At 42.7% G+C, this 22,538-nt stretch overlaps 1 protein-coding gene across 6 annotated transcripts in view; it reads right to left on the bottom strand.

Annotated features, from left to right (window-relative positions):
* LOC140482362 (von Willebrand factor D and EGF domain-containing protein) overlaps positions 1 to 22,538 on the bottom strand; it is a 303,821-nt gene that overhangs the window by 229,856 nt on the left and 51,427 nt on the right. For 4 of the 6 annotated variants that reach the window (XM_072579721.1, XM_072579723.1, XM_072579720.1 and 1 more), the window contains exons 2-3: positions 9,871 to 10,055; positions 4,936 to 5,170 (exon numbers count right to left, since the gene is read on the bottom strand). In XM_072579721.1, coding sequence (XP_072435822.1) covers positions 4,936 to 5,170; positions 9,871 to 10,055 — 420 coding nt within the window. Of the gene's footprint in view, positions 1 to 4,935; positions 5,171 to 9,863; positions 10,056 to 22,538 lie in introns of those variants that run through there. The other 2 variants (XM_072579724.1, XM_072579725.1) reach the window with 2 other exon arrangements.

The following is a 22,538-nucleotide window of genomic DNA, read 5'->3' on the forward strand; positions in this document are numbered from 1 at the left end:
TGAATCCGATAGGTCACAGATCACCAAACCTGAAAAAGAACCCCTTATGCCATTTGCTGTTTTCTGCCTATTAGCAAATTTTCTATTGATGCCAATATACAACCTCCAACACCATGGGCTCGAATCATATGGCTTAACCTTTTGTGCAGAGCCTTGTATTTAACCAGAAGGTTTTGACAACATATCTACTGGTTCTTTTCAATCCACACTGGTTGAGATTTTCTCAAAAAGCCCAAATAAATCAGTCAGACATGATTTCCTTTTCATGAAGCCATGCTCACTTTGCTCAATTAGATTATAATTTTCTAAGTGTCCCGCTATTACTTCCTCAGTAATTGATTCCAAAATATTTCCAACAATAGTTGGTCGGCTAATCTGCCCCTTCTTGGCTGCTTTTTGTCTGCTTCCCTTTTTGAATGGAGAGGGATGTCACATTAGCAATTTTCCAAAATTCTAGATCTTCTCCAGAATCAAATATTTTTTGAAAATTACAATCAATGCATCCATTATCTCTGTAGCTACCTTTTCGGATCTGAGGATGCAAGCCATCAGGGCCAGGGAACCACCTGCCTTTAACCCCATTATTCTGTCTAACACTGTTTCTTTCATGATAGTCTTGGTACTTTATTGCTCCCCTCCATTTTTTAGTATTAATGGAACATTTGAAGTATCTTCCATCATAAAAATTAATGCAAAATTCTATGGGCCTTTTTTCATTTTGACCTCGCTTTCCCTTTATTTATTTAAGGATGCGCTTCTTCATTCTTATATTCCTTTCTGGTTTGCCCTCAGTTTATTTTTCTTTTTAACCTTTTCAGTCAACGTTTGTTGGATTCTGAATTCATCCCCGTCTTCAAGGCTATCACTGACTTCGGTTTCCATATATACTTTTCTTCTCAACTTTATACTCCTCTTAACTTGCACGGTTGGTTTAACCCTCTTAGAATCTTTCCTGCTTACTCAAATGTATTTTGCCGAGAGTCGTGAATTACCTCTTTTAAGGTCTGCCTCTTCTTATTCCTGAGAACCTATCCATCCAGTTTACTTTCACTAACGGTCACCTCATTTCATTGGAATTCCCTTTATTTCAGTGAAACACAGTTATATTCATCCCAAGTTTCTTATTCTTGAACTGGATATTAAATTCTATCACGTTATGGCCATTGTTTCCAAGGGGATCTTCTACTCAGAGGTCATTTATTAAACCTGACTCAGTACTCATTACCTGATCCAAGGTAGCCTGCTCCCTGGTTGGCTCCATGGCATATTGCTCTCGGAAAATACACCAAATGTACTCTCTCCCAAAGTAAATTGATGATTTGGATGGATTAATGCTGGGTTTGATTATTTATCCAGATTCTGAATCAAGATGTTGGGCCATCTCGATCTGTTTCCCCTGGAATCAGCAATTGTTCAGTTTACTTCAGAAACACGGCCTAAGAGGTTTGACTGGTCAGAGCAGAGGAAGGGCACATGCTGAGTGTGTGACAGGGGTACACTGCCATTTCTCTTTTCTCCTACTCATCGTCTGCATGACTGACTCAGTTTCTTTAAAGACAAAGGATTGGTTTCCTCATCATATAATTCAAGTGGCCAGTTAGCAAATAGTCTCAACAGAGTGAGAAATCCTTATTCCAGATTCATTGTTGAAAGTGATTATTCTACATATTTGCTGAGTCTATTGTCCAAAGTGATTGAGTCAACAGCTTGACCTGCACCCACCTGAAGACACAGGCTTTCCAAAATGTTTAAGGATAAGCAGTGGATGTTTTAAAAATGGTTCAGGAGGTTGAATTTTAATTATTTATCTCTGATGTTGTTTAATTCTTGAGCCAGCCCAGCTCCTTTCTGATGATTTTGTAAATTGTCAAATGGTGTTATGCAAATGTTCAGACATTTTGAAACCTGCTATTTCAGTCACTTAAGTCTTTTATTTTAATAGCAAATCTTCAGTAAACAGTCATTTTTTGAAAACAAATCTCTATCAGTCATAACACAGACCAACATTGTGAGGTTTCCCTCACCCTCTCAGTCAGCACATTTACCTCTCACAGCTTGCTTTCAATCACGACAACCACATCAACCAAATATATTGCACAACCATCACTGATGCACTTACTTTTGAGACCTTACTCTTCTGAGTACTACTGAGCTCCTCTAGAGCCATCTAGGTAATGGAAGTATTATTTAAACACCCTGCTTTACGACATTTTGTATGGCACCATGGTTTATATTGAATACATGCTGCCCACATGAGCATGGTTTGTATACCAGAGTCATAAGGTTTTGATCAGCAGATACCCTTGTCACCCAGTAACAGTTTTAAGATAACTGTGCTGGCTCAAATACAGTAGACATGACACTTCTGCAGAACAAAAGTATCATAACAGCTGTTAAGATAGTGGATACTGACAGGTAGGATTCTCGGTGTATAGTCACACACCAGCTGGGCAAAGAGAGAGAGGAGAATCCCTTCTGATTCCCATTAGGATCGAGAGTGCAATGCTGGAAAAGCACAGCCGGTCAGGCAACATCCGAAGAGCAGAAGAATCGGCGTTTCGGGCATAAGCCCTTCATCAGGACTGATGATAGGCTTATGCCTGAAACGTCGATTCTCGTGCTCCTCAGATGCTGCCTGACTGGCTGTGCTTTTCCAGCACCAAACTCTTGACTCTGATCTCCAGCACCCAAAGTCCTCAGTTTCTCCTCCCGATTCCAATTAGGACAAAGTTAGCATGGTGCACAATGCAAAGGAATGTGCATGCAGCCAAAAACACTCTGCAACACAGCAAGTCCTACAATCTTAATGAAGCCACATGCTGGCTCTGTCTACTGCTCTCTTAAAAGAGCTGAGGAAATGTAATTTGCTCTGACTGAGTACCCTTCTTTTATGTAATAAGGGATGACTAACTACAAAGTATTGCAAGTATCTCCAGTTACTGCCTAGAGAAATTCTGAGTCTAAAAGTTCAATGCCACAACTACACCACAGCAACCTAGAACACAGTCCACGTCGCAGCTGCTCTGATATTAAAGTCGTGGTTGCAAAGGTATACTCAGTAGAACACAGATCTGGCATATTGCTCCCAGTTAAAATTCAGATACTATTAACAATGAAAATCAAGGTCAGATAATTAATCCCTGAAAACCAAGCAGATTCAGCCTCTTTCTGACAACTCTCTTCGTCTAGCAGTTTGTCCTGCTATGCCTATTGCCAGTCTGCCGTTCAGCTTGTATTTTGAGGACTCTCTCTACCAGTGAATCGTGTCCAGAAGCAACAGACATGTGCATAATCCTAAAATCAGCAAAAAGCCCTTAAGGAGCTAGCTCACCATTTTTCCCAGCTCTTACAACACCATTCAAGTGGAAAAGGTATCAACATTCAAAGAAATTGAAAAGAAAGCAAAAAGAAATCAACTAGCAACTAAATTGTAAGTCATCAATTATCACTTTAAATAGAGCTGATGTGGGATATTTACTGCTGCCGAATCAGTTCAATGTGTGACAGCATTAGCTGGAACCTTGGGCTTCAAAATGTTCCCTATTCCATTAAATTAAGATAATGTATACTTGTTCTCAACCTTAGCAAAGGGTGTCTAATGCAAGGTATTTCAAAGTGTGCACTTGTCCAACAGACACTGCTTGGGAAATCTAATGATTCTTTTAACATGCAAACAATCTGATTTCATACGAACAATCTAACACTATTATAGATGTCTTTTGAATAATCAGTCATCTAAGGAGTCAAATCCTTAGATAGCAATTTCAGACATTACTTTCCGTTGTAAATTAATAAAAGTTAGCACATTGTAAATACTGAATTACTTTGGTATATCCGAAGTTCCCTTTAAAGACATGCCTATTTACTCAATTAACTCTTGGAAAGAGGTTCTCGATGGGGGGGGGAGGGGGGAGCCCAGAACCAGGAGTCAGTGTCTAAGGACAGGAGGTAAACCATTTAGGACTAAGAAAAAGAGACATTGTTTCACCCAGACAGTGGTGAGCCTATGGAGTTAAGCAGTTGAGGCCAAAACATTGTATGAGTTAGGAGTTGGATATAACACTTAGGGGCAAGGGGGTCAAATAATATGGGAAGAAAAGCAGGAACAGAAAGAAACAAAATGAAAAAGAATGAAGAAGTACATTTCCACATGACCTTTCTCAAATCTCAAAAATGTTCTGGTATTTAAGTCACTGTGCGAATGCAGGTAACAGCAAACAATTTGTATGCAGCAAGTTTCCACATAGGGCAATGGAAAATGACTGCATAATATCTATTTAAAAAGGATACTGCTACCAAAGATAAATATTGGTGAGGACACCAGGGACAAGTATTGAAGAGTCACACAGACTCAAAACATTTACTCTGTATTTCTCTCTCTACAGACGCTGCTAGACTTACTGAGTGTTTCAAGCAATTCCTTTTTTTTTGTTTGTTACAAATCCCCTGTTCTTCTTCCACATTTTTCGTGTCCACCTGGAGGGTTGTTGTCAATTCATTCATAAAGTGCACAGATCCCAATGGAAATTTAGAAACTTAAGACAATAATATAGTCTGAACTGCTTCAGGGAAGGCAGCTTGACAAGTCAAATATTGTTTTGATAATATGTTGACCATGCCTTGGAGATAAGGGTTAAGGTTAAGGAATCATTCTTCATTATTATAGTTTGGCATATGGTAGATGAATATCCTTGCCTGAACATTGATCACAGTAATCTGACTCACTTTCAAACACTTCAGACAAGCTTTAACATAAAACAAAGTTTCGGTTCATTTAAATTATTTTACGTGAGGTTGTGTGTGGTTATATCATATAGTTAATTATATCTTAAAAACATCAGAAATACCAAAATACGATTAGGTCTTCAAACATGTACATTTTAAATCTACAGAGGATAGTCAGCACTTAAAAATTTTGATTATTTATCTACTAACCTTCAGTAGCACAGTAGCCCATGCATCCCTGAGTAGGCTGAAGGTAATAAACAAAGAATGAACCACAGTTCCTAAGAGAGACAGGGATCCGAAATAAACAGCAGTCTTTGATGCTGCCCATGAAGAATTGCCATGTAGCGCAGGCTGTAAGTTTCTTTACTTCACCTGGACGAGGCAACAAGTTGGAGTCTTCAAGAGAAAGCCAAACGGGAGCTTGTGTGCCACACTTATTCATCTGAGCTCATATAAAATGTTACAATCAGAGTTCAAGTTATGATTCAAAAGAGAATATGCTCTGTCAAATACTTTTTGAACAACAGTAATGCACTCAAGTAAATTATAACATATGAACAATTTGTGCTAAAAGCAATCAAGCTCGTTGAAACTGAGTTGAAGCTTACACTCACAGGACATTTGCAAGAACAAATTTTAATGTGGGAAACAACTAAAACAGCATGAGAAAAAAGATGCTAATTGGTTGGAAATTTACAGATTGGTGAACGTGTTGCCGAGGCAAATACATCAGGGAATTACTGCCTTCTAGGATTTTGTTTCAATTGAAAAATGCAAAATGACAAGACATTTTACTTTATCCTGAAGAGGACAGATCCTGGTATATTAATAAATGTAGCTAGTAGCAAGTATCAATGAGTTACATTGTGAGCCCAAATGATTACCTTCAATTGGCTGTTAGTGTAAATCCTGTCACAATCAGGAGCATTTAGCACATGCTGTCCAGTAACAGAAACATATCTTCACACCTTCACAAACCTTGCAATCATATCTCTAGTTAGACATCATGTTCCAAGTTTCACAAGCAAGGACAACATAGTGGTTATTCATTTCCACATATAGACAGTAATCAGAGTCACCTTACCAGCCAATCAGTACCCTTTTCTCACACGGCAGTAACTTTTGCTGGCTTTGAAATTTGACATTCTTGCATCCTTTTGGATTAGTGAAAGACAAAAGTCTTCAGCAGCATCTCTCTTATCAGCAGTTAACAAGTTGCTTTCCATGGTATTGATTCTAAGAAAAGGATCTACCAAATCCAAAACTATGGCTCTACTGTAAAAACTGGCATGCTCAATTTATTATTTGACAGTTTTATTAAATTTAAATCAAATGTAATAGCTTATATATTATTTCTGATTTTTTTTCTCTACAGCTTTATAACTCAGGCTATTATAACCTATTTTTTAAAAATTAGGTAGACCTTTGGATTAGATTTGAAATCACTGGGCACAGATATAGTCACACAGGTTACTCCGAGCTACCTATTCTAATGAATGAGACGGATGCAACTTTATTTTATTACTTGTTCTTATGTAAATTTGGAGAGCAATTTCCACCCCACAACTATTGATGATATTGGAAATAAGAAAGGAACAAGAGATGGTCATCTTCTATTTTGTTGATTACTTTTACTGAATTGGAAATAGTGGAAAGAATAAATGTTACTAATCTAGTCCATATATTAACTCAACCAAGGCTTCTGTCCAAGCAATTAACTTTTCCAAGTTGTCCAATGACGTAGGGTTTTGAAGTGGCAAGACTTCATAAACACAAATAGTTTGGTCTAATTTCTGTCAGATTACATAGCTTGTTAGAAGGAGTCCATTCTCTGAAACTGAGTTAGAGAACAAAAAAGTGCAGATGCTGGAATCCAAAGTGGACAAACAGGAAGCTGGAAGAACACAGGAAGCCCAGCAGCATCAGCAAGTGGAGAAGTCAATGTTTCGGGTATTGAACCTTCCTCAAAACTCTTCTATCAGACAGCAGACCATTTGCTGCCTTGGCATCTTATCTTACACCAAAATGAGCTTCCGACCACATAACTGCTCCATCTCCAACGTCACTTCATTTCAGTTACTGCTGAAACTCTCATCCACGACTTCATTCCAACATGGTTGGTCTTTTTGAATACTTCTGCCCATTTTAATGTCTCACTCTGCACAAATTTAAACTCATCTACAACTTTGCTATTGAGATGCTCTCACACTAAATATTGTTCACTTAGCACTAATGTGCTCACCTGCCTAAATTGGCTCTGCTTAACCTGTCAATTTAAAAAATGTTTTGCTTTCAAATGTCAGTGGTCTCACCCCTCATTATATTCACAAGCTCAATCTCCTCCAGCTCTCTCACCTTCCAAGATCTCCTTGCTCACCAGTAGTGACAATGCTTTCAGCTGTTTAGTTAACTCCATCAATTCTTATAACACATGCCTTAGAACTAGCCTCTAACTGCTCTTACAGTGCCTTATGTGATTTTGTGTCCAATTGTTTTGATAATGTTCATAGTAAAAAGTCCAAATGAACTTTCCATGTTGAAATCCCTAAATGAAGGCAAGATATTATTGTGGTTGCTGTAAGTTGCTCTATAACTTACTTAACGATGAAAGCCTCACAAATAAAACCTGCCGAGCTGACTAATTGAAACTTAAATTAAAATACTTATAACTTTTAGAAAGCTGTTTTAGAAAGAAATTGAAGCACAGAAACATGCAGAAAACGCTTTGACAAATTGTCTTTGGAAAGCAAAGATAGCTTAAAAATATAATTTGGAGACAGTCCTCTTGAAACGCGTAAAGGTGGAGAAGTCCCCTGGATCAGATCAGGTGTACCCTAGAACTCTGTGGGAAGCGAGTGAAGTGATTGCTGGGCCTCTTGCTGAGATATTTCTATCATAGATAGTCACAGATGAGGTGCTGGAAGACTGGAGGTTGGCTAACATGGTGCCACTGTTTAAGGAGGGTGGTAAGGATAAGCCAGGGAACTATAGACCTGTGAGCCTGGCGTCGGTGGTGGGCAAGTTGCTGGAGGGAATCTTGAGGGACAGGATGTACATGTATTTGGAAAGGCAAGGACTGATTAGGGATAATCAACATGGCTTTGTGCGTGGGAAATCATGTCTCACAAACTTAATTGAGTTTTTTGAAGTAACAAAGAGAATTGATGAGGGCAGAGCAGAAGATGTGATCTATGTGGACTTCAGTAAGGTTCCCCATGGGAGATTGATTAGCAAGGTTAGATCTCACAGAATACAGGGAGAACTAGCCAATTGGATACAGAACTGACTCAAAAGGTAGAAAACAGAGTGGTGGTGGAGGGTAGTTTTTCAGACTGGAGGCCTGTGACCAGTGGTGTGCCACAAGGATCGGTGCTGGGTCCTCCACTTTTCGTCATTTATATAAATGATTTGGATGTGAGCATAAGAGGTATATTAAGTTATTTTGCAGAAGACACCTAAATTGGAGGTGTAATGGACAGCAAAGAAGGTTACCTCAGATTACCACAGGATCTTGATCAGATGGGGCAATGGGCTGAGAAGTGGCGGATGGAGTTTAATTCAGACAAATGCGAGGTGCTGCATTTTGGGAAAGCAAATCTTATCAGGACTCAGTTAAAAATCACAACACCAGGTTATAGTCCAACAGGTTTAATTGGAAACACTAACTTTCAGAGCACTGTTCCTTCAACAGGTGGTTGCCTGACAGCTGTCAGCAGGACTTATACACTTAATGGTAAGGTCCTAGAGAGTGTTGATGAATAAAAAGACCTTGGAATGCAGGTTCATAGCTCCTTGAAAGTGGAGTCGCAGATAGATAGGAAAGTAAAGAAGGCATTTCATATGCTTTCCTTTAATCGGTCAGAGTATTGAGTACAGGACTTGGGAGGTCATGTTGCGGCTGTACAGTACATTGCTTAGCCACTGTTGGAATATTGCATGCAATTCTGGTCTCCTTCCTATTGAAAGATGTTATGAAACTTGAAAGGGTTCAGAAAGGATGGATAAGGACGTTGCCAGGGTTGGAAGATTTCAGCTATAGGCAGAGGTTGAACAGGTTTGGGCTGTTTTCCCTGGAGCGTCAGAGGCTGAGGGATGACTTCATAGGAGATTTATAAAATTATGAGGGGCATGGATAGAATAAATAGATAAAGTCTTTTCCCTGGGTTGGGGTAGTCCAGAATTAGAGGGCATAGTTTTAGGGTGAGAGGGGCAACCTTTTCACGCAGAGGGTGGTACATGTATGGAATGATCTACCAGAGGAAGTGATGGAGGCTGGTACAATTGCAACATTTAAAAGGCATTTGAATGGGTACGTGAATAGGAAGGGTTTGGAGGGATATGGGCCTAATGCTGGCAGGTGGGACTAAATTAGGTTGGGCTAACTGGTCGGCATGGACGGGTTGGACTAAAGGGTCTGTTTCCATGCTGTACATCTCTATGACTCTATGACCTCTTTCCCATCATAGGTGAGAAACAGTTGAAAAAGAAATATAGAAAGGATATAGGACCGAAGGGGGCTATACTGCCCATCTTGTCCATGCTGACCCAAAGACACCCAGATGCACTCTCTAATCCCAAAATTTGGAAATGGACCAGACAACAGAAACAGGAAGTTTAGTAGGGTGTACTTTCAACTTTGTCAGATGAATGTAAAGCTAAAATTGAATCAAAGGAGAAAAATCAGGCAGGAAAATCACATGTCCATAACAAAACCTTCCCAAATTAAAAAGGTAAGATTAAGTCACCAAAGACCTGTTCTTTTGTTAGCGAGAGATGGCTGGTAGTGTTTAACCTGAGGGTCACCATACCTCAAGGCTAGGGGAAAAGGGTGAGAAGGAAAGTAACCTCAGCTGGTCAGGAACTGAACCCATGCTGTGGCACTATGTGCTTCGCAATTTAGCCAGCCAGCCACCTGAGCTAACTGACCCTTAATTAAATTAACAAATGAAAGTACAAGTTGGTTCTCTGATGGGAAGGCAATCTTGTCTCTAATTATTTTTCACTTACAAAGTTCAAAGTTACTAAAATGTGAATGGTTAAACAATGCAAACAGTTTGAATACATTTTTATAGATCACTTTCCTATGTTCTCCTTTTATATATTTAGACTGCTTAGAAAACAAATCCTACACATACTACTAACTTCTATACATTTGGTTGGCATTTCTGCTGGCTCATCTCCAATCATGAAGCGGTACCATCCTGGTGTAAGAGAATGATCACATATCAGGTCCTGGATTGCAAACTGTTGTAGTTCGATCGAATCAAAGTGAATGCTGCGCTGAGAGTTCTGAAGAATGTGATGTCCACCTGGGGAGCATTCTGGGGCTAGGGAAAATTAAAATTAAAAAATAGCAATGAGAAGACATTTGTTCCAATACTCTTTCAACAGTATTTTTAACATGAAAAATTACAATCAAAACTTGTTAGATGACAAAATCATTTCATATATCAGATGTTAAACAATAAACACAACTACCGTTACTGAAACAAATACAATTGAAATTCAAGATAATACTCGAGGTCAAAAATTAATATTAATCATAGTTTTACCATCTTTCCCCAAACTGCTCAGACAATAACAAAGACAACACAAGATTCCACCATTTTAGATTGTAATACACTTGGGTTGGAGAAACATCTTAATTAAGTGAAAACAGAGGTGAAAAGTCAGGCAACTGGCTAATATCCAGGCTTTTAACAGTGCAGCTCTGAAACTGGCATTCAAGACTGTCATGAAAACCTGGGCATGGATTTTCTACTGGAATTGTAATTCCAGTGCCAGCAGAGGAGTGTGGGGATCCTGTAGAATCCTCATCATAGCAGATTCCCCAGGAGTTGTCTGGGAAATTGAAGACTCTGCTGGACAATTTCACTATGCCTAGATTCCTCTAAACACCGCCATTAAAATCAAAGAATTCAAATAGTTCCAATGAAATTAAGTAACCAGTTACCTGGGAGAGGTTAAAATATTGAATACATAGTGCAACACCCAAATAACTATTCAACTGATGGCATATTTACTTTATAGACCTTCGACTATACCTCCTCCAGATGACTTGCACTCTCAGACCCTGATCTAACAGCCCTAAGACGTGATACTCTGACCCCATTCTGGACCTAACATCCCTTCTCCTGCTCCAGGCCTGATCTCTGTTTCTCACTGTCCCAATTTGTCGACCATGCTGTTCCATAACCAAAACCTCCTTCACCCAACCCAGGAATCGATTCCCCTTCATCTGACCTCATTCTTTCCGCACTCTGGCCTCCACCCCCTCACACCTACTTCACCCTGATCCAACATCTATCCTTCCCTGCGCTTACCAAATTGGATTTGTCCAACTCACAATCAACTACCCTAGACACTGCATCACTTACTCAGCCCCTTTGTCAATTTGTACCTGGCACTCTACCCCTTCGCTCATTCGGCACCCTGGCATCTTGCCCATTTGGCAACCTAACCCCTCACATGTGCCATGATAAAGGGGCAAGGTTTTCCTTCCCCTGACAGTTCTACGCTCTGAAAGGATATACAGAATACAAATGTAAAATATCGCCACAACATCACTAATTCACTAAGTGAAGTTTGCCTAACTCTGATCTTCTTTGGGCAGTGAGGAAATTTCCAGAAAATGTTTCCATTGAAATTACTTGGACAAATGTGTTAAAACTTCAAATATACACAAGAAAGTTAAGGTTTTGCATTCCAAACAAATGTCTTTCTTGTAATGGCACTGAGCTTAACCTGCAGAAAGCTTAGTTTGACATATGTGCTGGTATAAAAATGTCAACTGCCCTGCATCATAGAGAAAAGAATTATTAAATTTAAGGGAAAAAAAAAAGAGGAATTATAAATAAATAATCAATTAAACCCCAACCTTCGCAAGCCATTGGAGAATTTTTCAATAGCAAGAGCCAAGCCTTCTTTGCAAGAAAAACCTCAAATTTGCAGTTGTGGTCTACACAGCCTCTTACATAATGTATGTCACTGTGATCAAGTTCAGATCACAACTGAAAGTGGAGGACAAAATTCCTAGAGCCTTTCTTTCTCAAACTGGATAAAAGCTCTGCACCAATATCTTTTCTCCTTTTCCAGGCAGGAGAGGGATGGGCCTGTATTAGGTCTGAAACAGTCTATTTCAGTTGAACCACCACTGTGAGGTGGCAGCTCAGTGGAGTAGTTGGCTTTTGTTTTCACAAAGTCCTATGACAGCCATGTCAAGAGTCATGACAGGAGTCAAGACAGATTACTGCAATGCATCTTAGCAATGGATGTACTGCTGCCAGAAGTGAAGGGAGTCATTATTTTGGATGGCAATTGAGATGTCAAACAAGTAGGCCATTGTGTCTTGGATCTATTCATTAAAAATGAGGGTATCTAAGCATATAAAATGTCAAAAGAATTATAACAAATGTATACTAGAATCTTCATAAGGATTTCTTACATCCTCTGAAAGATGGAATTGGTGAATGCTTCAGTTAGGGAAGGATGTAAGATCAAAATGTCCACAGCATACATTTGAGTTTAGCAGTCAATTTTAGGGACTTGGCTTTCTCCATAACATATGAAAAAGCAGTGCTATCTTACTTGTAGCTGAAAATGTGTTGCTGGAAAAGTGCAGCAGGTCAGACAGCATCCAAGGAACAGGAGAACCGAAGTTTCGGGCATAAGCCCTTCTTCAGGAATGAGGAAAGTGTGTCCAGCAGGCTAAGATAAAAGGTAGGGAGGAGGGACTTAGGGGAGGAGCGTTGGAAATGCGATAGGTGGAAGGAGGTCAAGGTGAGGGTGATAGGTCGGAGTGGGGTGGGGGCGGAGAAGTCAGGAAGGAGGTTAGGAAGGCGGTGCTGAGTTCGAGGGATTTAACTGAGACAAGGTGGGGGGAGGGGAAATGAGGAAACTGGAGAAATTTGAGTGCATCCCTTGTGGTTGGAGGGTTCCTAGGCAGAAGATGAGGTGCTCTTCCTCCAACCTTCGTGTTGCTATGGTCTGGCGATGGAGGAGTCCAAGGACCTGCATGTCCTTGGTGGAGTGGGAGGGGGAGTTGAAGTGTTGAGCTACGGGGTGGTTGGGTTGGTGGGTCCGGGTGTCCCAGAGGTGTTCTCTGAAACGTTCCGTAGTAGACTGCCTGTCTCCCCGATATAAAGGAGGCCACGTCGGGTGCAGCGGATGCAATAGATGACGTGTGTGGAGGTGCAGGTGAATTTGTGGCGGATATGGAAGTATCCTTTGGGGCCTTGGAGGGAAGTAAGGGGGGAGGTGTGGGCGCAAGTTTTGCATTTCTTGCGGTTGCAGGGGAAGGTGCCGGAAGTGGAGGTTGGGTTGGTGGGGGGTGTGGACCTGATGAGGGAGTCACAGAGGGAGTGGTCTTTTCGGAAGGCTGATAGGGGATGGAAGGGAAATATATCCCTGGTGGCGAGGTCCGTTTGGAGGTGGCGGAAATGACGGCGGATAATACGCTGTACATGGAGGTTAGTGGGGTGGTAGGTGAGGACCAGTGGGGTTCTATCCTGGTGGCGGTTGGAAGGGCGGGGCTCAAGGGCAGAGGAGCAGGAAGTGGAAGAGATGCGGTGGAGGGCATCGTCGACCACGTCTGGGGAAAAATTGCGGTCCTTGAAGAAGGAGGCCATCTGGTTGTACGATTTTGGAACTGGTCCTCCTGGGAGCAGATGCAGCAGAGACGAAGGAATTGGGAATATGGGATGGTGTTTTTACAGGGGGCAGGGTGGGAGGAGGTGTAGTCTAGATAGCTGTGGGAGTCGGTCAGTTTATAGTAAATGTCGGTGTTGATTCGGTCGCCCGAGATAGAAATGGAAAGGTCTAGGAAGGGGAGGGAGGAGTCCGAGACAGTCCAGGTGAATTTGAGGTCGGGGTGGAAGGTGTTGGTAAAGTGGATGAACTGTTTAACCTCCTCGTGGGAGCACAAGGCAGCGCCGATACAGTCATCGATGTAGCAGAGGAAAAAGGTCGGGGGTGGTGCCAGTGTAGCTGCGGAAGATGGACTGTTCCACATATCCTACGAAGAGGCAGGCATAGCTGGGGCCCATGCGGGTGCCCATGCCTACTCCTTTGGTTTGGAGGAAGTGGGAGAATTGGAAAGAGAAGTTGTTCAGAGTGAGGACCAGTTCAGTCAGTCGAAGGAAGGTGTCAGTGGAAGGGTACTGGTTGGTATGGTGGGAAAGGAAGAAGTGGAGGGCTTTGAGTCCTTCGTGATGGGGGATGGAGGTGTACAGGGACTGGATGTCCATGGTGAAGATAAAGCGATGGGGACCAGGGAAGCGAAAATCATGGAAGGAGGTGGAGGCCGTGGGTGGTGTGCCGAACGTAGGTGGGGAGTTCTTGGATTAAGGGAGACAGGACAGTATCGAGGTATGCAGAGATGAGTTCGGTGGGGCAGGAGCAGGCTGAGACAATGGGTCGGCCGGAGCAGTCAGGTTTGTGGATTTCGGGCAGGAGGTAGAAACGGGCGGTGCGAGGTTGTGGGATTATGAGGTTGGAGGCAGTGGATGGGAGATCCCCTGAGGTGATGAGGTTATGGATGGTCTGGGAGATGGGGTCATGGTCAAGGGCAGTAGGAAGAGGTGTCCGCAAGCTGGCGTTTAGCCTCAGCGGTGTAAAAGGTCGGTGCGCCAAACTACTACCGCGCCTTCCTTGTCTGCTGATTTGATAGTGAGGTTGGGGTTGGAACGAAGGGAGTGGAGGGCTGCATGTTCCGAGGGTGAGAGGGGTGGAGAAGTTAATGCCGCGGAGGCAGTTGGCTATGAAGAGATCGAGGGCTACCGTGCGGGATCAGTCGGTTCCGTAGGCAGGTGCTGAGGAAGGAGATGTGGCTGTGGTAGCGAGTCTGTTTGAGAACGTGGCTGAAGAGCTTCTGTGCAGAGGAGATGACCTGGGATGTGCAGTGAGAGAGGGACTCACTGAAGCAGATCCTTGGACTCCTCCATCGCCAGACCATAGCAACATGATGGTTGGAGGAACAGCGCCTCATCTTCCGCCTAGGAACCCTCCAACCACACGGGATGAACTCAGATTTCTCCAGTTTCCTCATTTCCCCTCTCCCCACCTGTCTCTTTCAAATCCCTCGAACTCAGCACCGCCTTCCTAACCTGCAATCTTCTTCCTGACCTCGCCGCCCCCATCCCACTCCAGCCTATCACCCTCACCTTGACCTCCTTCCACCAATTGCATTTCCAACGCTCCTCCCCCAAGTCCCTCCTCCCTACCTTTTATCTTAGCCTGCTGGACACGCTTTCCTCATTCCTGAAGAAGGGCTTATGCCCGAAACGTCGATTCTCCTGTTCCTTGGATGCTGCCTGACCTGCTGCGCTTTTCCAGCAACACATTTTCAGCTCTGATCTCCAGCAGCTGCAGTCCTCACTTTCTCCTATCTTATTTGTACTCTTATATTTGTCCTGTTTCTAGGTAGGCAAGGTTGAAATCTGACAAATTGTTCTCATAATTTCCATGCAAGGCTTTCTCATTTGCAACAGATTTCACGTTTCACATTTTCACAGCTTTATCATTTGTCTTAATTCCTCCTGCAACCTCTCAATCAAAAATCTGTAATTTTTATCCTTGACCTGGTCTGTAACTTGGCCAAAACACTGCACATTTTACCAGACTACTACCTTCCTATGTGTGAATTCCAACCAGAAAATGCCATATTGTTTATGCACTACATCATGCTTTGTATGCATGGACAGAATTTCTCCAAGCACCTCATGTTTGAATGCCTACTGGAAGTCTGAAATGAGATAAATTATCTGCTGTCCCAGATGGTTACGGATAACAGTTTCAATGGTTGGTTCATTAACTCTCCGGGTGAACTCATTAACGTACCAATCTCCTTTTTGTCTCGTGGAATCAAGCAGACTTCCTCTCACAAGGTAACAGCAAAGAAACTGCATCTTTCAGGATTAACCTTCAAGAATCCTGAACTCTACTTCCAATCAGAAATGCATAATTCCTGACACAAGTTTCTGTCAGATCAAATTACAAATGATTCCCAGTCATGACAACATTACATGAAGCTAGGTGAATGACTAGATTTTTAAAAATATTTATTCAGGGAATAGGAATGTCACCAGAATTCAGCTTTTATTTCCCATTTCTAATTTCCCGAGAGAAAGTTTTGATAAGCAAACTGCATGAACCACAGCTCTCTATGTGGTGTCGGTACACCTGTTTGCGAAAAGAGATTGTGTTCCTGAAATTTGATCCAGTTTCAAAGGAGTAATAGTGATATTGTTCAAAGTTAGGATGCTGAGTAACCTGGAGGGGAACTTGAAAGTGGTGGTATTCTAATGCATCTATGGCCCTTGTAGAGGGTTAGAGATTGCAGAGTTTGAAACGTATGATCAGAATAGCTGAGGAAAATTACTGCAATGCATTACAAGTGTACATGCTGCTGTCAGTGATGGAGGATGTGAAATGTTTAAGGTGATGGATGGGATGCCACTGACCAAGCAGCATGTTGTCGAGTCTCTTGAGTATTAGACCTGAAGACAGAGGAACAGAATTTAGGCCATTCAACACAGAGTCTGCTCCACCATTCAATCATGGCTGATAAGTTTCTCAACCCCATTCTCCTGCTTCCTCTCTGTAACCCTTGATGTTCTTGACAGTTACCTACCTACCTGGATTAGTGGTGCTGGAAGAGCACAGCAGTTCAGGCAGCATCCAACGAGCAGCGAAATCGACGTTTCGGGCAAAAGCCCTTCATCAGGAATAAAGGCAGTGAGCCTGAAGCGTGGAGAGATAAGCTAGAGGAGGGTGGGGGTGGGGAGAAAGTAGCATAGAGTACAATGGGTGAGTGGGGGAGGAGATGAAGGTGATAGGTCAAGGAGGAGAGGGTGGAGTGGATAGGTGGAAAAGATGATAGGCAGGTCAGACAAGTCCGGACAAGTCAAGGAGACAGTTCCTGAGCTGGAAGTTTGAAACTAGGATGAGGTGGGGGAAGGGGAAATAAGGAAGCTGTTGAAGTCCACATTGATGCCCTGGGGTTGAAGTGTTCCGAGGCGGAAGATGAGGCGTTCTTCCTCCAGGCGTCTGGTGGTGAGGGAGCAGCAGTGAAGGAGGCCCAGGACCTCCATGTCCTCGGCAGAGTGGGAGGGGGAGTTGAAATGTTGGGCCACGGGGCGGTTTGGTTGATTGGTGCGGGTGTCTCGGAGATGTTCCCTAAAGCGCTGTGCTAGGAGGCGCCCAGTCTCCCCAATGTAGAGCACATCAGGAGCAACGGATACAATAAATGATATTGGTGGATGTGGAAGGCTCCTTTAGGGCCTTGGATAGAGGTGAGGGAGGAGGTGTGGGCGCAGGTTTTACAGTTCCTGCGGTGGTAGGGGAAAGTGCCAGAATGGGAGGGTGGGTTGTAGAGGGGTGTGGACCTGACCAGGTAGTCACGGAGGGAGCGGTCTTTGTGGAAGGCAGAAAGGGGTGGGGAGGGAAATATATCCCTGGTGGTGGGGTCTTTTTGGAGGTGGCGGAAATGTCGGCGGATGATTTGGTTGATGCGAAGGTTTGTAGGGTGGAAGGTGAGCACCAGGGGCGTTCTGTCCTTGTTACGGTTGGAGGGGTGGGGTCTGAGGGCGGAGGTGCGGGATGTGGACGAGATGCGTTGGAGGGCATCTTTAACCACGTGGGAAGGGAAATTGCGGTCTCTAAAGAAGGAGGCCATCTGATGTGTCCTATGGTGGAACTGGTCCTCCTGGGAGCAGATACGGCGGAGGTGGAGGAATTGGGAATACGGGATGGCATTTTAGCAAGAGATAGGGTGGGAAGAGGTGTAATCCAGGTAGCTATGGGAGTCAGTGGGTTTGTAAAAAATGTCAGTGTCAAGTCGGTCGTCACTAATGGAGATGGAGAGGTCTAGGACCTACCTACCTCTTAAATATACGGGATAAGCTCAAGTTGCACTCTTCCAGGTCAGTGCAGTTTATTCTTTCACACTTCTGACTTATATTTATCAATAAAAGGGAAGACTGTGGGAAGTCAGGAAGTGCCACAAATTCCTCAGTCTTTTCCAACTTACCTCAACACTACTTTTATAGGGCCGGTTCAATTTAATTTCTGTAGCTATATCAGGATACTGATGGTGGGGAAATGATTGACAGTAATCCTGTTAAATGTCAGGGGGAGGTAGTTGAATTCTCTCCTGTTAAAAATAGTCACATATGTGTGGCATGAATGCTACTTCTTGCACCAATCATCCATTCACAGGTTGTTTCAGAATCCAAGTACTTGCAAATTATTCAATCATCAGCTAAAATCTACATTTCTGATATTGTGATGAAGGGAAGATCATTGCTGAAGCAAGTGAAGAAATTTCAAAAATACAAACAAAAACACTGAACACCTCTCAAAACCAAGTTCAATAATTTTAGGGCCAGAACACCACCTTTCATATACTTTACCCATCCCCACAATCCTGGTTTTGCTATCATATTGGGTTGGCTGCAATGAAAGCAGCCATTGTCACCCACTAATGGTCCTTATTATCACCTTTTCTTTCTCCATGGGACAGAACTGTCCATCCCTTTGGCTGCCCAGCTGATGTTTTCTCTCTATCTCTGGGATCCATCTCCACCTGCTGTTTACTCCATTACCATCCCCTCCACCCTAACCAAACCCTTTTCAGCATATATACACCCCATTTTTTCCGAGCTACAATCAGTTTTGCAGAAAGGTCACTGACTCTGCTTTCTCTCCACAGATGTTGCCAAACCTGCAGGGTTTCTCCAGCAATTTCTATTTCTATATTGTTGAAGACGTTTCAGCCTCGGTCACTGCCTGGAAGAATTCCAACAGAGAAGTCATGGGGCAGAGATGATTGGCTTCCAACAACCAAACACTTTATCTTGTGCTCAAGAATTTATGAATTCCATTGACTCCCGTTTTGTTAGGGCTCCTTGATGCCACACTCAGCCAATTGCAACCTTGATGACAAGGGTAGCCACTCTCACTCCAACTCGAGAATTGGGCTCTTTTGCATGACTGTAATGAAGTCAAGAGTGCAGTGGCCCTGATGGAGCAGGTAATTGCTGCATAAGTGCTACACAATGACATTTCCATCGTTTTGGCAATGAATGAGAGTTGACTGATCGGGACGTAATTGGCCAAGTTGGATTTGCCCTGCTTTTCACATATAAGACATAACTGGGTAATTCTCCCTATTATTAGGTCAATGCCAGGGTTGTAGCTGTACTGGAAGAGCTTAGCCAAGTGTTCAGCTATATCTAGAGTACAAGTTTGTCAGGTGTTCTCAGGGTGCATAGACTTTGCTGTATCCACTGCATTCATGTCATTTCTAGATCACACATAGAGCATATCAAACTGGCTAACAATTGGCTTCGGTGATGCTGTGGATGTCAGAAGGAGGCTAAGTGCGATCACTGGTTCGGTATTCCTGGCTTAAGTTGGATCAGCTGGGCTCTCCCTGCATTGAGCATGAGAATGGCGATACATGGTAGGATATGGCAAGGCCACTGATCTGGTTCAATCTGGCACGATGGACTAAACAGCCTACTTCAGCTCCTAACATTGTTTATTCGCAAAGCTGATCTTAGCATCAGAAACGGGTTTAATGCTCCATACTTCCTAAATTATCCTCTCCTCCCACTGTTAATCACAGGTAAGCAACAGTGATGAATAACAAGGAAAGTTTTAAAAGACTCCTCTGCGGCGTGGCCAGGCCCCTGCATGCCTGACAATGTTAACCCTGTGTGTGGCATTGGGGAGTGACAATGGAGAAAACTGAGCAGTGCTGGGAATGAGTGACAGGGATATTTAGAAACTAAGTCAACAAACTGAAGAGAGACCAAAGCTTTGCTTTAGTTACAGTTTGCCATACTGCTTATTGATAGGTCAAAACTGGGAATCAGGATCAAAAGATTCAAAAGGTTCCAGTGTTAAAGGTAAGATGCAATTTTAAACATGATCACTCCCACTCAGCTAATAAACCAAGATGCGGACCAATAGTTAAATCGGCAAGCCTGCATGCGAGACTCGCAGCTTAAAAAGGTTCTCACAATCATTTTGTGAATATAGAAAGTGAAATATTAGCTGAGAAATTGCTTTTTAAAATCACTTCTTACAGTTTTATCAATAAATTTGCTTTCGGCCATAAACTTCAGTTCAGAATGCAGCCTAAAAATTACAATACAGAACAAAACATACCATAGCTTAACCAATCTGTGTTTTTATTTTGTGGTCAAATTCTATCAGCCCACCACATTCCCATATTCTTTTTATAACCCCCATAGCCGTCACCCCCGCTAGCTTCAGACTCAAGTCTACCTACTTTTAAACAGTTGACTTAAGAAGAAATTTCAACCAAAAATCGATGGGCAGGGAATGCGTGGGATTGAGTGTCTTAATATGCCACCCAATTTCACACTACACCCACAAATCAAGAAGGGGTGATGCAGATTTCAGATGATCTCACCAGAGTAGGCTTAAACTAACCCTGTGGTTTCGGTTTCATTTACTATTTCAAGTAACATTCCTTAGCCTCAGCTCTCAGTGTAAAAACACTTCTCTCTGCCCCATATCTCTTATGGTTAATCTTATTTCTAAGTCCCATTATTCCAGGCTCCTCAGCCCTACTGGAAACAGTCCACTTTCGATTACCCTGAACTATCACTTGTATTTCACTCAAAGCACATCAAAAATCTCTTCTGTTCTGATCTGATTTAAACACTCCCAGTTTATGAAAGATTTCCTCGTATTGGTGTTTCCTGATACAAGACAGCTTTGTAGACAACACGCACTTCACATCATCTATTGTCTCTACATCCTTCCTGTTGTGAGGAGCCCAAAACTACATTCACACTTCAAATCTGATCTTACGCAGTGTTGAAATAATATAATCAGAACATTCAGACTTTTATGTCCCATTGGCAAATCTTATAAGGCACCTGAACGATATTTGGTATGGAGAGATTTCTGACAAAAATCACATGAGAAGTCAGTTTTCTGTTCGTGGCCAGGCTATATATTTGACTACAGGTGTAGTAGACAACAGGTCAGTCCAGAAGTGCTGTCACCAGCTGTCAGGGAATCACATATCGTCAGTTCAGAGAGCCAAGACGACAGTGGTCACATTCTGGGCAGTCAAATCTAGGGGATGCTTGAAGTTGCTCAGAGGTTGAGGATAAATGCAGTCATTGAGGAGGATGCCAGGAGGTGGGGAGATGAAGTGATAGGGGCTATCATCTGACAAAAATGGACTGGGCAATCAAGGCTAGGGGAATGTAGAGACAAATGCGTTGGGATGGGGTCAACAATATAGATGGGTGAAACACAAGTCATAAGGAGGGATACTGGGCAGAACTACATCAGAGGGTATGGTAGGCTACAGGAGCGAGGGGCAGGGGTTATTAGCAGTGACTGCCATTGTGGCCTTCCATTAGGAAAGCTACATAGAGGTCCTGGTCTGGCCTGCATGTGACTCCAAACCCACAGCAATTTCCCTCTGGGCAATTATAGATGGGCAATAAATACAGCCCAACCAGCAATGCCCACCTCCTGTAAATGAATTTTAAAAATAGATTATCATTGCTCAGCAACTCTGAAGCACATTCAAAAGATGCCAAAGTTCTTTGCTAAGAAGTACAATATTTTGAGAAACCCAAGTTTGACAGTTGTACTCAGAAATTGTACTCATGTCAGACACTGAGTTCTAGTTAAATTTTTGGTTACTTTACACCAAACTCAAAACATAGGAGTGCCAGCTGATCAGATGGTGATTGTGTTGTAGGGGGAGAACAGATGTACACGGAGTCCACGATGTTCAGAAGCACAGCTCCGACAGTGAAAAGAAACAAAGGCAAAGAATGGGATGACTGTTGGAGTTAAGGATTTGCTCATTTCTATGAAGAATTTCAGATGAATTATCTATTTTGCCAGTTATTCCTAAAGCGATTATTATGAAATACCTTGGAGAGTTCTTTTCTGATAACATTTGATTTTGTGAATTCTGTTGTGGTGAAATATGCATGGGGAAAAATGTCAACTGTGAAGAAATACAATTGCAATACATAATACAAGTCTTGGAAAATAAACACATTAACCAATAGAAACACATCAGCACAAATACTTGTGTAGTTTTTTTTTATTTGTGGGAGGTGGACAGCGCTGGGTGGCCAGTATTTATTGCCCATCCCTAGTTGCCCTTGAGAACATAGAACATTACAGTGCAGTACAGGCCCTTCGGCCCTCGATGTTGCGCCGACCAGTCATACCAATCTGAAGCCTATCTAACCTACATTATACCATGTACGTCCATATGTTTGTCCAAAGACGACTTAAATGTACTTAAAATTGACAAATCTACTACCATTGCAGGCAAAGCATTCCATACCCTTACTATTCTGAGTAAAAGAAACTACCTCTGATATCTGTCCTATATCTATCATGGTGGTGAGCTGCCTATCTGCTGTGGGGTGACCCACAATGCCATTAAGAAGGGAATTCCAGGATTTTGACCCAGCAACTGTAAAGGAACAGTGATATATTTCCAAGTCAGAATGGTCAGCTGCTTGAAGGGGAACTTGGTGTTCCCATATATCTGCTGCCCCTGTCCTTCTAGATGGAAGTGGTCATGGGTTTGGAAAGTGCGGTCTAAGGATCTTTGGTGAATTTCTGCAGTGCATCTTGTAGATTGTACACACTGTTGTGACTGAGCATCGGTGGTGAAGGGAGTGGATGTTTGTGGATGCATTGCCAATGGGCTGCTTTGTCCTGGATTATGCCAAGCTTCTTGGAGTTTTGTAAGAGCTGCACTCACCTACACGAGTGGGCAATATTCCATCACA

This window comes from Chiloscyllium punctatum, chromosome 10 (genome assembly GCF_047496795.1).
Source record: "Chiloscyllium punctatum isolate Juve2018m chromosome 10, sChiPun1.3, whole genome shotgun sequence".
NCBI lineage: Eukaryota > Metazoa > Chordata > Chondrichthyes > Orectolobiformes > Hemiscylliidae > Chiloscyllium > Chiloscyllium punctatum.